The sequence below is a fragment of the Sus scrofa genome, chromosome 17, assembly GCF_000003025.6.
Source record: "Sus scrofa isolate TJ Tabasco breed Duroc chromosome 17, Sscrofa11.1, whole genome shotgun sequence".
Taxonomy (NCBI): domain Eukaryota; kingdom Metazoa; phylum Chordata; class Mammalia; order Artiodactyla; family Suidae; genus Sus; species Sus scrofa.
The window spans coordinates 51456883-51470506 of NC_010459.5; the positions used below are offsets into that span (position 1 = coordinate 51456883).

The 13624-nt window shown below is 51.4% G+C and overlaps 1 protein-coding gene across 4 annotated transcripts in view; it reads left to right on the top strand.

Annotated features, from left to right (window-relative positions):
• Positions 1-13624, top strand: part of SLC9A8 (solute carrier family 9 member A8) — a 76216-nt gene that overhangs the window by 55822 nt on the left and 6770 nt on the right. For all 4 annotated transcript variants that reach the window (XR_002340027.1, XM_021077956.1, XM_021077955.1 and 1 more), the window contains 4 exons: positions 2791-2907; positions 5028-5110; positions 7951-8062; positions 11556-11776. Coding sequence is in view for 3 of the 4 variants with exons in the window: in XM_021077956.1 (XP_020933615.1) it covers positions 2791-2907; positions 5028-5110; positions 7951-8062; positions 11556-11776 (533 nt within the window). In the remaining variant the exon portion in view is untranslated. The remainder of the gene's footprint in view (positions 1-2790; positions 2908-5027; positions 5111-7950; positions 8063-11555; positions 11777-13624) is intronic.

Sequence of the window (13624 nt, forward strand, 5' to 3'; positions counted from 1 at the left end):
AGTAGACAGGATAAAAGTGCTGCCCTAAGGCTTGTGAACATTAAAGGCAGGAATGCACGTAAGCGTCCCGGCAGGTGGTGTGTGGTGTTGTTAGGGTGATCGTGTGTCCTGGGTGTCCCTGACACCCTCATTTCCCCCTTTTGTCCCAACATGATAAATTAATAACACCCCCTTTCATTCTCGAAAGTGTCCTGGTTTCAACAGCACATTGAATAGTCTCCCTGGGAGTTCCTGGTAGCTCAGCAAGTTAAGGATCTGGCGTTGTGACTGCCGTGGCTCAGGTCAGTGCTATGGCTCGGGTTAGATCCCTTGTCTGGGAACTTCCACAAGCTGTGAGCACAACCAAAAAAACCCACAAAGTCTCCCTAATTATTACTCAGTAAGCTTTAGCTATTTTCCAAGTCTTTGTTCCCATTCTATCAGTGTTAGCTATTTCTGTCATTCATTAAAGTGAGTTTTGAGGGCGGCTTGCCCTCTGGCTCTAAAGATTCAAAGATGAATAGATCCCACCCTTGCCAGTTCAGCCGACTCCTCGCTGAAAGGGGGTTGGGACGGAGCGACTCTGTCCAAGTGAGTCATAGAGGCCAGAACTTTGGGGGTGGAAGGATGAATTTGTTAGATGGATCACAACTTAACAGTTTGTGTGATATGTTGGGAAGATGCTGGCCACAGATGGAATGTATCACACAGTGCTCTGTGCCCAGGTGTGTGTCCAGGGAATTCCTTTGCAGCACTGCCTGCGAGAGGAAAACTGGAAGCAGCCACGTGGTCTTTGGTAATGGGAGAGAGCGTACGCATTGAAGTCCATTCTTCCTGTGGCATATACTAGCAGTCACTTAGAAAACGAGTCTGACAGGTTGTACTGCCCTGGAAAGAACCCCATGATACAGTGTTAGATTTTTGAGAAAGAAAGCCCTCCTTCATTCATCCATTCAGTAAATACTTATTAAATGCTCACCCTGCTCCAAGAGTGCCCCTTGGTCTCCGAGCTGCAGTAGCGAACAAGAGATCAGGGTTCTGCCTGCAGAAGAAAGACAGGAAGTAAGCAAGCCCGAAGGCTCCTGTCGGGGGCAGGAAGGCTCCCTGGGGCTCTGGGAGTGGGTGCTCCCGATGCAAAGGCCCGGGGCAACTTCCACACTTCGCTGCTGTCCAAGCTGACTGACCAGAGTCTTGGTGACGTGATGTCAGGACTCCTGTGGGCTGTGGGCAAGACAGCGATGTGAGTGGAAGGCCACTTCTGTCACACCTCAAGTGTGGCTCAGGCTCCTGCCGGGTAAGCACTCCAGAGTCTCAGCTTAGCAGTGGGTGAGGACCTGCCCAGAGCCGGTTGCTGGGACAGAACCCTTGAAGCCCAGAAGCCAGAGTCCTCTAGCGCTGGCCTGTGCGGGAGGAGGGGAGAACCTCAGGGTCCGTTCCATAAACGCTGACGTGTGTCTGCCCCGAGTTCTCCTCCCTCAGCCCCACTGGTCGAGTTCGAGTCTCAGCCCCAGCTTCTAGTCACTCCCTGCTCCACCTCATGTTGCCAGTGGCCCCCGCAGCCTTGTTGCAGAGCCAGGAAGGAGAAGCCCGTGGTGGTCACCTGCAGAACTTACTGCGGAGCAGGTGAACAGCCAGAGGTTTTGGCTAGGGGTTTATCTAGCAAAGCAGAGGCTCAGAATGACTCATGACTTCCAGAGTCTTCTCACTGCTCTGAAGTAGCAAGCAAAGAAGCCTCCTGTCCTCTCCTGTCCCTTCTCTAAGCTTGTCAGATGTGGCTTGTGGGCAATGTTGCTGGAATTTCCCTGTCTAGCCCCCTTTGTGGGAAAAAATGAAAGAGCAAAGGAATTTGCTCTTTCCTAAGAGGACTAGGAGTTGAAATGGTCCAGCTACTGCTCTCTCCGGCCAGCGAGTACCTATTGGGCACCACAAAACGAGTAGGGTTTTCCTATATTTTGTAAGGTATGTTTATACAGCAAGCTTAGCAATTGAAACATCTCCAATGCAATTCTGTGATTTTCACTCCTTTCTAAGTGGAAAGTTAGCCAATAATCTGTTTCTACAGAATGGTGGAAGTGAGTTGAATTTTTGCTCATAAAATTTGACTTGGAATTCATGTATCTTGGCAGCTTGTTTAATGACTTTGTAAAAAAATCTCAGCTTCCTTACATGCAACAAAGCCCACTTTGCTGCCTGGCCAGGAGACACTGAGGAAATATAAACGGCTTCAGCGGTGACTGGGGCAGTGGGCAGAGGTTGAGACTGATCCTGACTACACAGCAGAAGTTGTAGACTCTCTCAGGGAGAGCTTTAAAGAACAGGCACATCACCCTTTTAATAACACATCTCTCTTGTCATATTATGAAGTTAATTCATGGTGATCATGGGAAAATTCAAAATTAAAGTACAAAAACATAAATCAAAGTCCACCTGTTCTCCATGCCCAGATTCTTATGTTTCCTTTTGCCCCAAGGGTAGTTCATCTGCCCCCTCTGCCCCATATCCATGAATGACAGTGACAGCTCACACCTGTTCTGCCCTGGTCCTGTGATGGGCACTTTTCATGGCCTAACTTCATTACCTTCCTTGTGGTTCCATAAACAGATGCCATTAGCCCACTGTACAGATGAGAAGATGGAGGCTTGGAGAGGGAAGAAACGTGGCCCAGAGTCACCCAGTCAGTAATGAAGCTGCCAGAGAGAAAGGCCCTTAGCATTTCTCTGCAGCCTCTTGGGGGCCTCGGGTACTGTCGCAGGGCCAGTGCTTTTCTGCTCTGTTCACGTCTGTGCACTCTGCCCCTTTGTCCCTCTCTAGGCATCATGGCCATCCTGTTCTCAGGCATTGTGATGTCTCACTACACACACCATAACCTGTCCCCGGTCACCCAGATCCTCATGCAGCAAACCCTCCGGACGGTGGCCTTCCTGTGTGGTGAGTCCTGCCCTCCCCAGAGCTGACTGTTCTTCCCACCCTGTTCTAGGAGCCCGTTGAGACTTTCCCCGGCAGAAGAAGAGGCAGCAGAATTCCTCAGGGCCAAATACCGCACCCCCTTATCTTTCATTTGTTACTCTGACTTTCACAGTCCATAAAGTAAAGCTAATACCTAGTAAATGGAACTTATGATGCCTATAATTTAATACCAAAAATAGTAAGAACTGCTGGTTATGAATATATGAGAGTCATGTATTTGCAATATATTAAAGTGGCATTTCCAAAAATGCATTCCGTGGAACTAGATTGATGAGAGTTAGGTAAAAAAAAAGACTCCATAGTCAGAAAAGGATTTGGGGAATCCTGGGGTAAAGTTGAACTGTAAGACTCTGCAGCTAACATGTGTTGTGAATTTCTAAGAGGAGGACGGGGTTACAGCATTTCCCAAACCTGCCCACAGCACCCTTTTCATAAGAGCATCTTAAAGGACGTGTCTCGGGCAGATCCTGCATGAGAGGTGTCATTGTTGGGCTGGGCTGACACTGTGATGACTGTTTCATTTAAGCAGCACACTCTGATGGACCCATGTACCTCCTCCTCGTTTATACCTGGGAGTGGAGGAACTGCTGTCCCAATGGCCCCTAAGTGGCTCTGCCCTCATCAGCACCTCCCTGGCGTTTCCATGGGCCAGCTTATGTTGAAGCACAAGTTCTACACTGTCACGTGCTAGGAGTCAGGGCCAGGCTGTGCAGAGACTTAGGAGGCTCAGGTGCCAAAAGGTCAGATGATTTGCACACAGTCTCGTGGCTAAGAAGTGAGTCTGGAAGCTGGTCAATCTCTTCCTGGTCTAGTAGGTACTGTTTCCACAGCACCCCTCCCAGAAAGCCATGGCTAAAGACCCTGACTCTCTTACCATAACGAAGTATGACATAAAACATCCATCCAATTCTCTTTTGTACCCATCAGTTTCTAAGTTTGATGATGGCCTACTTCAGGCCAAAGTATGTGGAAAACAGGCCCTGTGGACTGGCATGTACATTGATGCCCTCTTTTTTGGAGAGTCATTTGCAGCATCCGGGTGAACTTAGAAGGCACATGCTCGTTGACGTAGTGATTCTACCATCAGGAATTTAGCCTGTGCACAGGGGTGTTGTAATATTAGAAATAGAAACAATCTAACTATTCATCAAGGGTTCATTAAATTAACCGTGCCGTAATGGTATTTACGCTGCCAGGGAAGAGTATAAAGTAGATCTGAATGTTTTCTAAATGAGCTGCTTTAGAAAGATGACAAAAAATGTTCGATGAGAAAAATATTCAAGGAGAAGGGTGAATATACGATCTAGTTTGTGGACTTGTTCTAAAAGGATACACATTTGAAGAAAAAAACCTTGCTGAAGTGTTTAAAAGTGACCATGTTGTTTTATGATGTTCACCTTTTGAAAACAGAGCTTCTCTCTCCGGAGCATTCCCAGTCTAAGCAGGGAGCCTGTGCTAGAAACATACATGGCGTTTTTTCCTGGGATACCCAAGTGACTGCTGGTACAGCAAAAGTAAATGTCAGATCTTTTTGACTCCTGGAGTGCAGCCAAGAGTTGGAAATGTAGCTCTTCCTGCGTATCTTGCCGGGTGTCTTCTAAACTTTGTGGCAGCATTAAATATGTGAGGTCAATCATTTGGCCCGGCCTGCCTGCCTGCTCTGGCAAGAAGTTAACAAAGAGCCTTTCACACTGGTCACGTGGTGTCTGCAGTCATTTGCTCTGAATTTTTGCCACTTTGCCGCAGTCGAATCCTTGCTAATCACAGTGTTCAGCAAATGGGCAGATTCATATATTTATAATCATCCCCGGATGGGGGAGTATTTATTTCCGTGGGTATTTGACAGCTGGCTCATTACGTTAGGAGACTCTGAATAGCGAGCACATGTTGCTTGTGTGATAGAGAAGAATGAGAATCAGAGTTTAAGTTTGACCAAGGTACTGTTTGCAGGATTTTCCAGAAAATAAGCAGTGTTATACTGGGTGCTGATTTACTTCTGAATGTTTGATTGCATTACAATTCCATACTATACTGGAAGAAAATAGTTGAGGCTGAATAATCCATTCTTTGGTTTGTTTCAGAAACATGTGTGTTTGCATTTCTTGGCCTGTCCATTTTTAGTTTCCCTCACAAGTTTGAAATTTCCTTTGTCATCTGGTGCATAGTAAGTATTTTCCTTGTTTTTCATTTTAATTACTTATTTGTAGATCCGTAACCACACATTCTAGATTCATTTATGTAACTGTTAACTGCTTGAAGTCAACAGCTACATAGGCAACTGTTTACAGTTTCTTTTGTTAAAAAAAATCATGAACATACAATAAATAGAAAGGGATGGAATTAAGTAAATAAATACCCCCAGAAAAGGATTTTTGCTTGGTTTTAAATTTTAAATGGCCTTTAATTATTATAGTCTTCTTTTAAAATTACCAGCTTTTATGTGAGGTGGTAAAAGCAGATTTCAGAATTGAATGTCTAATTGATAAAAACAGCACACACAGAAAAAAGAAAATATGTAGGAAAATCAGGCTGTTTATGGTGGTTGTAGAACTGGGGATGATTTCTTTTTCTTTTCCTCTTTTGCTGGATAATTATAATGACTATACCTGAGTCTTACTATACTTTTCTTCAAATGTATCCATTTATAAGCATGACTTTGGACACTTGTTCCAGATAAAGATTATGAGGCCATTTCCTCCTGGAGGTTTATCCAGAGGAATCATCCCAGGTGCTTCTTACCATCAAGACGGTTTGGGGGACAGTGTTATAACTGTGGGGGGGGGGCATAAGGAGACAAATTAAAATATACCTTTAAAAAAGGATAATAGAAGTGTAATCGTTTACAGTAAAATCAGATCTTGCAAATGGGTTGGGGAATAGGGTGGGAGGGAAGAAAATGTTTAGGATTTAAAAGAAAGGCCCAGGAGTTCCCATCGTGGCGCAGTGGTTAACGAATCCGACTAGGAGCCATGAGGTTGCGGGTTTGGTCCCTGCCCTTGCTCAGTGGGTTAAGGACCCGGCGTTGCCGTGAGCTGTGGTGTAGGTTGCAGCCGAGGCTCGGGTCCCGAGTTGCTGTGGCTCTGGCGTAGGCCAGCGGCTGTAGCTCCGATTAGACCCCTAGCCTGGGAACCTCCATATGCCGCAGAAGCGGCCCAAAGAAATAGATAAATAAATAAATAAATAAATAAATAAATAAAAGAAAGGCCCAACTCCCGCAGGCAGCTGGTCAGTGATGGGAATGGTTTCCACCATCTGTTCCCATCCCTGGTTTGATCTCTTTGCTGTTTTTTAGCCTCTCCATTAACTTCAGGCACTTGTTAATGCCTGAACAACACCTTGTTGTTGAGCTGTCATAATTCATCTTCAGTTAACTTCTATTACTGCCAACTCTGCCTAACAAAATGCAGCTCTTGAGAGGCAGATTTTTCGAATCACTGTCACCTACCATGTGCCAAACCTACTTGGTATATCGGGAACCTGAGGCAGAGAAGATAAGGAACCCTAAGGAAAAAGATGTTTCCCCTTGCAGTCTGGGTGCTTCTGCCTTAGTTGGCACGAGCTCATTGCTCTTGTCACTGTTATCTGTTCTCCACACTCAGGTTTCAGGACAAAAGAACAGCAGCAAAAGTCTTTTGCAGCAAGTATAGTAGCCTTTAGTGTGCTCACTGGGTGAAAGGGGCCACATTTGGTCAAACTTGAAACACAAGCGTAGGAACAGAGGGTTGGATTTCAGTGGGTGAAACAGGGAGGTGACTATCTCGGCCATGGGCTGGGAGGAAGGAAAAAAAAGGCGGATGCCTGGGGTAGTAACTGCTTCCCCTGAGCACCTGTCAGGCTGGCCCTCCCTCTCCTGGAGGTGGCCTCTGCTGTTCCAATGGGGTTTCCTTAGACTCAGTAGTCAAGGCCACGAGCTTCAGGGACTGAACCAGGTTTGGGATTTGGCTCCACCACTTCCTGCCTAGGTCACATTGGACCAATTACTTTTTTTTTTTTTTTTGCCATTTCTTGGGCCACTGCCGCAGCATATGGAGGTTCCCAGGCTAGGGGTCGAATCGGAGCTTTTGCTGCTGGCCTACGCCAGAGCCAGAGCAACGTGGGATCCAAGCCGCGCCTGCGACCTGCACCACAGCTCACAGCAACGCCAGATCCTTAACCCACTGAGTGAGGCCGGGGATCGAATCCGCACCCTCATGGAGACTAGTCGGATTTGCTTCTGCTGCACCACGACAGGAACTCCGACATGTCGCTTCTAACAAAACATAGCTTTACGTAAAGTTTACATCTCATCTGAGTGGATTCTTAGAACTGTTTATTAATTTACTTCCGTTGTCTTCATCCTGGTCCTCACCACAGCTAACCTGAACAGGCCTGGGGCCCTAAAAGACAAAAAGGCAGAAAAAAAAAAAAAAAAAAAAAGATGGAGCTGGTTAGGAGCCAAGAGCCAGGGCCAGCAGCCGGCTTGGCAGGGGGGTGACCTCCTCGTGGAGCCTGCCTGCGCGGCCTTTGGCTCGGAGAGCCGCACTTACGGGCGCAGGGAGGCCTTTCTCAGTCTTCCCTCCTCTCCCTGAGGAGTGGGGCCCTCACCGGAGAGGCAGGAACACCTTGCCTGGCCCTCAGGGCTGGCGCATCGGGGATGAGTAGCGCAGGCCTGTCCCACGGCGGAGCCCTTTCGGGAAAGCCACACTGCCGTAAATTAATCTCTGGGTGCTTACACGCGGCCTCTTGACGATGCTAAAGCCGTCACTGAGGCCTTGCTAGTCCTCTTCCTCACAGTGGAAACAGCGCACAGAGCTCTGTCGTCTCCCAGACACAGAGAAATTGGCCTCTCCAGCCCCACACCCCTCCTGGGTCTCCGCCGGGCACTGTGCTGTCACTGTTCATGCCTCTGATGACAGGGGAGGCTGCCTTGATAATGGGTGTGTTACCAGGCCTGTGTTAGCCTAACGAGCTTCAACTTGAAGAACCAGAGGTGTCCGTGTAAGACTTAATTGTTGCTGTTAACAGGTGCTTGTGCTGTTTGGCCGAGCGGTGAACATTTTCCCTCTTTCCTACCTCCTGAATTTCTTCCGGGATCACAAAATCACACCGAAGATGATGTTCATCATGTGGTTCAGCGGTGAGTCCAGTCTTTTTTTTTTTTAAAACTGGAAGGCTGGTAAGTGGGACCTTGAATGAACTTCAGAGGGAAAACGCCTGTTATGAAGGCCCAGGCCTTGGAGAGAGTGCCCACGGCCGTCCCTGAGTGCCCTTTGAGACCAAGCCTATCTGCTAAGTGCCACGTTACACAGGCTCCCATTTAAGGGCACCTGCTGTAACCCAGGCCCTGGGAGAGGCCCTGGGAGGACAGTCCCTGCCCACAGCACGTGAAGAGGTGGTACGTGTCAGTTCCACAGATGAGGAAGTGCAGGCCCAGGGACAGAGCACCTGCTGGGGTTTTGAGTGGCCACGGCGGGTGGGGCAGAGTCAGGCTTTGCCCTCCTTCCCTCCCCTCTTTCCTGCACAGATGGCCCAGGACGGCCGCTCTCACCTGCATGCTTTCTAGGCAGAAGGAACAAGGGGCTCAGAATAAAAAGGTTAAAGTTTGAACCTGATTTATTGCAGGCTAGATTTGGAATTTTTTTTTTCATTCAGTCCTAAGTTCTGATAGTTTATTTGAACATTTCAGTTGCTGTTCAATCTCATATTCCTCCACTTTTTTGTTATTTTTTGGTTTTTTGCTTTTTAGGGCCACACCCACAGCATATGGAGGTCCGCAGGCTAGGGGCTGAATCGGAGCTGCAGCTGCTGGCCCATGCCACAGCCACAGCAACATGGGATCTGAGCCGCATCTGTGACCTATGCCACAGCTCACTCACAGCAATGCTGGATCCTTAACCCACTGAGCGAGGGATCAAACCTGCAACCTCATGGTTCCCAGTAGGATTCGTTTCTGTTGCACCATGATGGGAACGCCTATTCCTCCACTTTTAAAGGATAGAAATGACTTCATAATTCTGTGGCTCCTTTAGAACTGGATCCATAGACATCTTTAAAATTATTTTTGAGCAATACATCCTGTTCTTTGTGATTTAAATATTGTAACTAAAATATTTTTGAATGGGTTGGGGTCTAGCAACATGTTTTGTGAGCTGTTTTCTGTTCAAGAGCATATCTGTAAGTTTTTTGCAGATTTCTTTTTTCTGAAAGGCCTTTTAAAAATATATACTGTGGGAGTTCCCGTCGTGGCGCAGTGGTTAACAAATCCGACTAGGAACCATGAGGTTGCGGGTTCGGTCCCTGCCCTTGCTCAGTGGGTTAAGGATCCGGCATTGCCGTGAGCTGTGGTGTAGGTTGCAGATGCGGCTCGGATCCCGTGTTGCTGTGGCTCTGGCGTAGGCTGGCGGCTACAGCTCCGATTCGACCCCTAGACTGGGAACCTCCATATGCTGCGGGAGCGGCCCAAGAAATAGCAAAAAGCCAAAAAAAAAATATATATACTGTGTATTATGACAGATATAGGTAGGTAGGTGTGTATGTATATATGTATAATGAGAAAACTTTTTTCCTTAATCTTTCATGCCCGGGAGGGGGGAAAAATGTAAAATAGTTGATCCAGGGTCTTGAAAATCTCAGAAAGTCTAAGAAATGTGTCAGGCATTTTACAAAGTATGTGTGCCCTTTGGGGGAGGGAGGCATGGTAAGAGAACTCTATGGACGGAGTTCCTGTGTGGCAAAGCAGGTTAATGATTCGGACTTGTCACTGCAGTGGCTTGGGTCGCTGCTATGGCACAGGTTCAGTCCCTGGCCCGGGAGCTTCCACATGCCATGGGCACGGCCAAAAAAAGGGAAAGGTTTCCTGTGGGGAAGTAGGTGGTGGTTCTGAACAGCGAGGGCTCTTGGCTGCGGGGATTCTCCCGCAGGCTGTTCCAGACCCCTCTCCACCGACTCCCTCCCGCTCTCCTGGACCTTCAGCCGGTCTCCCCCATCCTTTCAACAGTTGATAAAAACCAGCAACGTCAGCCGCAGTCCCTGCTCCTCATTCCCTCCAGCTGTTTCCTTGTCTCCTGGCCAGACCTTCTCAGTGGACTTTTCTGGCCCATCTCCTTGGCTTTGGGCTCCTTCCTCCCACCAGCCTGCCTGCTGACGGGTGGGACACCCTCTTCCTCTCTTCCCTCGTCCTCTGGCTCCTCAGGCTCTTGTCCAGCTCCCCCTCTTCTGTTAGCAGCACCTCAGTAAACAGTGGCTTCCTTAGGACTCAGCATCACCTCTTGAAGTCTCACTAGCTCAGCAGTCCTGGGGCCTCACTTGCATCTAGTTCCCCGCCTCCCAGAGCTCCTGCCTCTGCCCCAGACCTCGCCTCCGCAGTCCAGACTCCTAGGTCTGAAGCCTCCTCGGATGCCGTGGCGCCACTGCAATCTCGTCTCAGGACTAAACTGACCTTCCTGCCCGGCCGGCTGGTTTGCCAGCGTCCCCCTTCCACAGAAAACAATCATGTGCTTTGTAGCAGAGGTGTGGCCAGCTCTTCCTCAGAGTTTGCTGTGCACATGCTGTCCTCAGCCAAGGCCTTTCCTCCTCAGGCCACCAACCTGGCAGGCCCCGTTCCTACTTCCTTGGGAGGGGTTGAGTCACTCGCCCCCAGCCTGGGAGGCCCCATGGAAAGCCAGGGAGGGGACTCGGGAGCCAGACTCCCAGCCCCGTGCCTGGACCCCTGCACAGCACAGCCTCCTAGGACCTGGGCGTCCTCCCGGTCCTTCCCTTCCCTGTCACCCCACCTTCCACTCCCTCCTGGGGCCTCTTGCTTCCACCCCCTCCCGTCTCCCGCTGTGTCCCCTTGTCGGGTCTTCAGCAGCCCCCACCCCACCCCATCACGCTGTGATGCATCAGCCCCCACATCTAGGTCGGATCCTGTCGCCACGTTCTGCCCACCCACCTCCTCCCGAGGGCTCTCTCCATCACACGAATCCTTGTGGGGTGGTCCCCTTCCCTGCTGTTCTGGGAGCCCCTGTTCCCCCCGCCAGGGCACAGGCAGGCCAGGAAGCTTTCATAGAGAACATGCTGTTCCCAGCTCTGTCCACGCCCCGGAGTCCAGCCGGCAGCCCCCCAGGGGACCAGGACAGGGAGTCAGGGCGAGGCTGTGGTGCCGCCACGTACAGCGGGCGTGGGGCAGATGTCCTGTGCCTGTCAGGCGTGTGGCAGTCTCGGCCCTCACCTGTGTTCCGTGAGGATAGCAGGACAGTTCTGCCGGCTCCCTGCCACCACTGGGTGAGACTGCACGCGGAGCCCACGGCACGAGGCGGGCTCAGTCTGCACAGCCATCGTGTTTCTAACACGTGAGCACTGGGCTTGCTACATCCTCCCACACACATACACACACCCCTCGCAGCCTGGCCAGGTCACCGCCCTGTAAAGTGAGACCGGAGGTGAACCTCCCCTCGGCCCCGCTCCTCTGCGCCTGCTTTTCCCACCCCCAGAAGCTCGCAGGATGAGTGCGCAGTCTCCAGTGGGATCTGTTAGAACATTCCACTGGCCATGCTGCCGGGCCAGGCCCGGGTCCCCCAGAACCGGGTCAGTGATGCCGCGGCCGCCTCCTGCCTCCCTCTGTCCCTCTCACTCCCTTCACTGCCCCGCAGGCCTGCGGGGAGCCATCCCCTACGCCCTGAGCCTGCACCTGGACCTGGAGCCCATGGAGAAGCGGCAGCTCATCGGCACCACCACCATCATCATCGTGCTTTTCACCATCCTGCTGCTGGGCGGCAGCACCATGCCCCTCATCCGCCTGGTGGACATCGAGGACGCCAAGGCGCGCCGCCGGAACAGGAAGGACGTCAACCTCAGCAAGACGGAGAAGATGGTCAGTGCCGGCCTGTCGGGGTGGGGGCCCCGTTCACCACCAGGAATGGGGACATGAGGCACGATTCGGGGGTGCTCAGCCCTGGGCACGCCCACAGGTACCAGCATCCCGGGCCGAGGAGGAGGCGGGACTCAAGTTCTGCAGTGTGGCCCTTTGGGCTGGGTGGTCTGCCGGCGTCGTGCAGCCATGGAGGCTGTGGCGGAAGAGCGTGGACCCTACCGCTCTCTCCCAGGAACTCTCCTCCCCTGCCAGTGGCCACAGCACTCCATCAGGCTGGGGCTGGAAGGACGGTTCCAGAGACCACCAAATGGCAAAATCAGAGTCCTTCCCCGGCACGTACTGAGGTCCTCCGCCAGGGCCTGAGGAGCGGAAGGTGCTCCCGGTGGCTCTCAGGGCCACTGGAGAGGGCCCTCCACGGAGGACGGCGAGGGCATGATTTAGGGCTGGAGGTGCCCAGGGCCAGCCGCAGTGAGCCTGCCCACCTCTGCCTCCTCCGAGCCACCTTCCTGCCCTGGGTCAGCTGCGATCAGGCCTCTCCTGCCCTGTGTTCACTCTCAGGCTGTGTGTGCTGAGCCCTGACCTCTGGCACCAGCCCCTGCCCCACACGCACATTTCTGGAACTGCCTCTTTTCTAGTTCCCTTGTCTGAGGCCACAAGCAGCTTTATAATCTATCACGGAAGTCACAAAAATCCTCAGGCACCAGACGAGGAAAGGGGATGTGTGTTCTCATGCCAGAAGGTCCAGATCTGGGGTCTTGGCCTCGAGTCCCTGGCCAGGGCCTCTCCAGCCAGGGTTGTGCTGCTGAAGGGAACCTTCAGGTGACCGCAGACTTGGCTGGTTCACACAACGTGTCTCACTCTCAACAGCAGCACTTCTCCCTGGCCCATCCACCCGCTCTCTTGTCTGTTTTTAACCAAAGCGCAAGTAAAAGTTCTCAAACCTTTTAGTGGGTGTCAGGATTGGTGGAGGGCACCAGGGGCCTGCAGGTCTGGGGTGCAGACCCAAAGAATTTGCATTTCTAACTTGTTGCTAGGTGCTGCAGCCACACTGGGCAAAGCACAGCTTTTCTAGAACCAGTACATTTGCTCAGATGGGGAGCAGCCACTATTTAGGGAATGTTTTCTGTGGCACCTGGGCCCTGATCACCTGCGGGAAGCAGATGGTCGCATTGTCCCCATTTTGCAGCTGAGAGCGCTGAGGTCACGCAGACTCTTCACCACCACTCTCTCGGGCAGTGCTCCTCAAGCTGGGCTTCCTTGACCAGCAACATCAGTGGGAACCTGTTAGAAATGCAAATTCCAGAACTGCTGAATCAGGACCTGCAGATGGGCCCCGTGGGCCCGGCATTATGCAGCCCCCCAGGTGATTCTAATGCCATAGCAGGGCGTGCCCTCTTTGCCCTCACCTCTTCCACCAGGGGCACACCTAAGTTTGGGTGTGCAAAACTGCCTCGGGTCGCCCCCTGCAGAGGGTGGGGAGTCCCTCTCTTCCTCCCTTTTCAGATCCTGCCAGGATTCTTCTCTCCCCGCATCCGCTTACCCAAAACGGGCCACAGCAGGCAAAACCCGACAAAAGCCGCCTCCTTTGTTCAGTTCCCTGGTAAAGAGACAGTCTAGAACAGTTCCCAGTCCACCTGCACGCGAGAACCACCTGGAGAACTTCCAGGCCAGGCCCCAGACTTCCATGAATTTACACGCTGATTTCCCTGGGTTTCCATCAAGTGCGGGTACATCTTCCTGCCTCCCTATGGGCTCCCAGGAGACCCTTTGCTGCTGCAATGAGGGCTGGGGACAGGAGGGGCCAGGGGCAAGGGCTGCGAGGCGAGCTGGCTAGTGTGCCTGCTGACG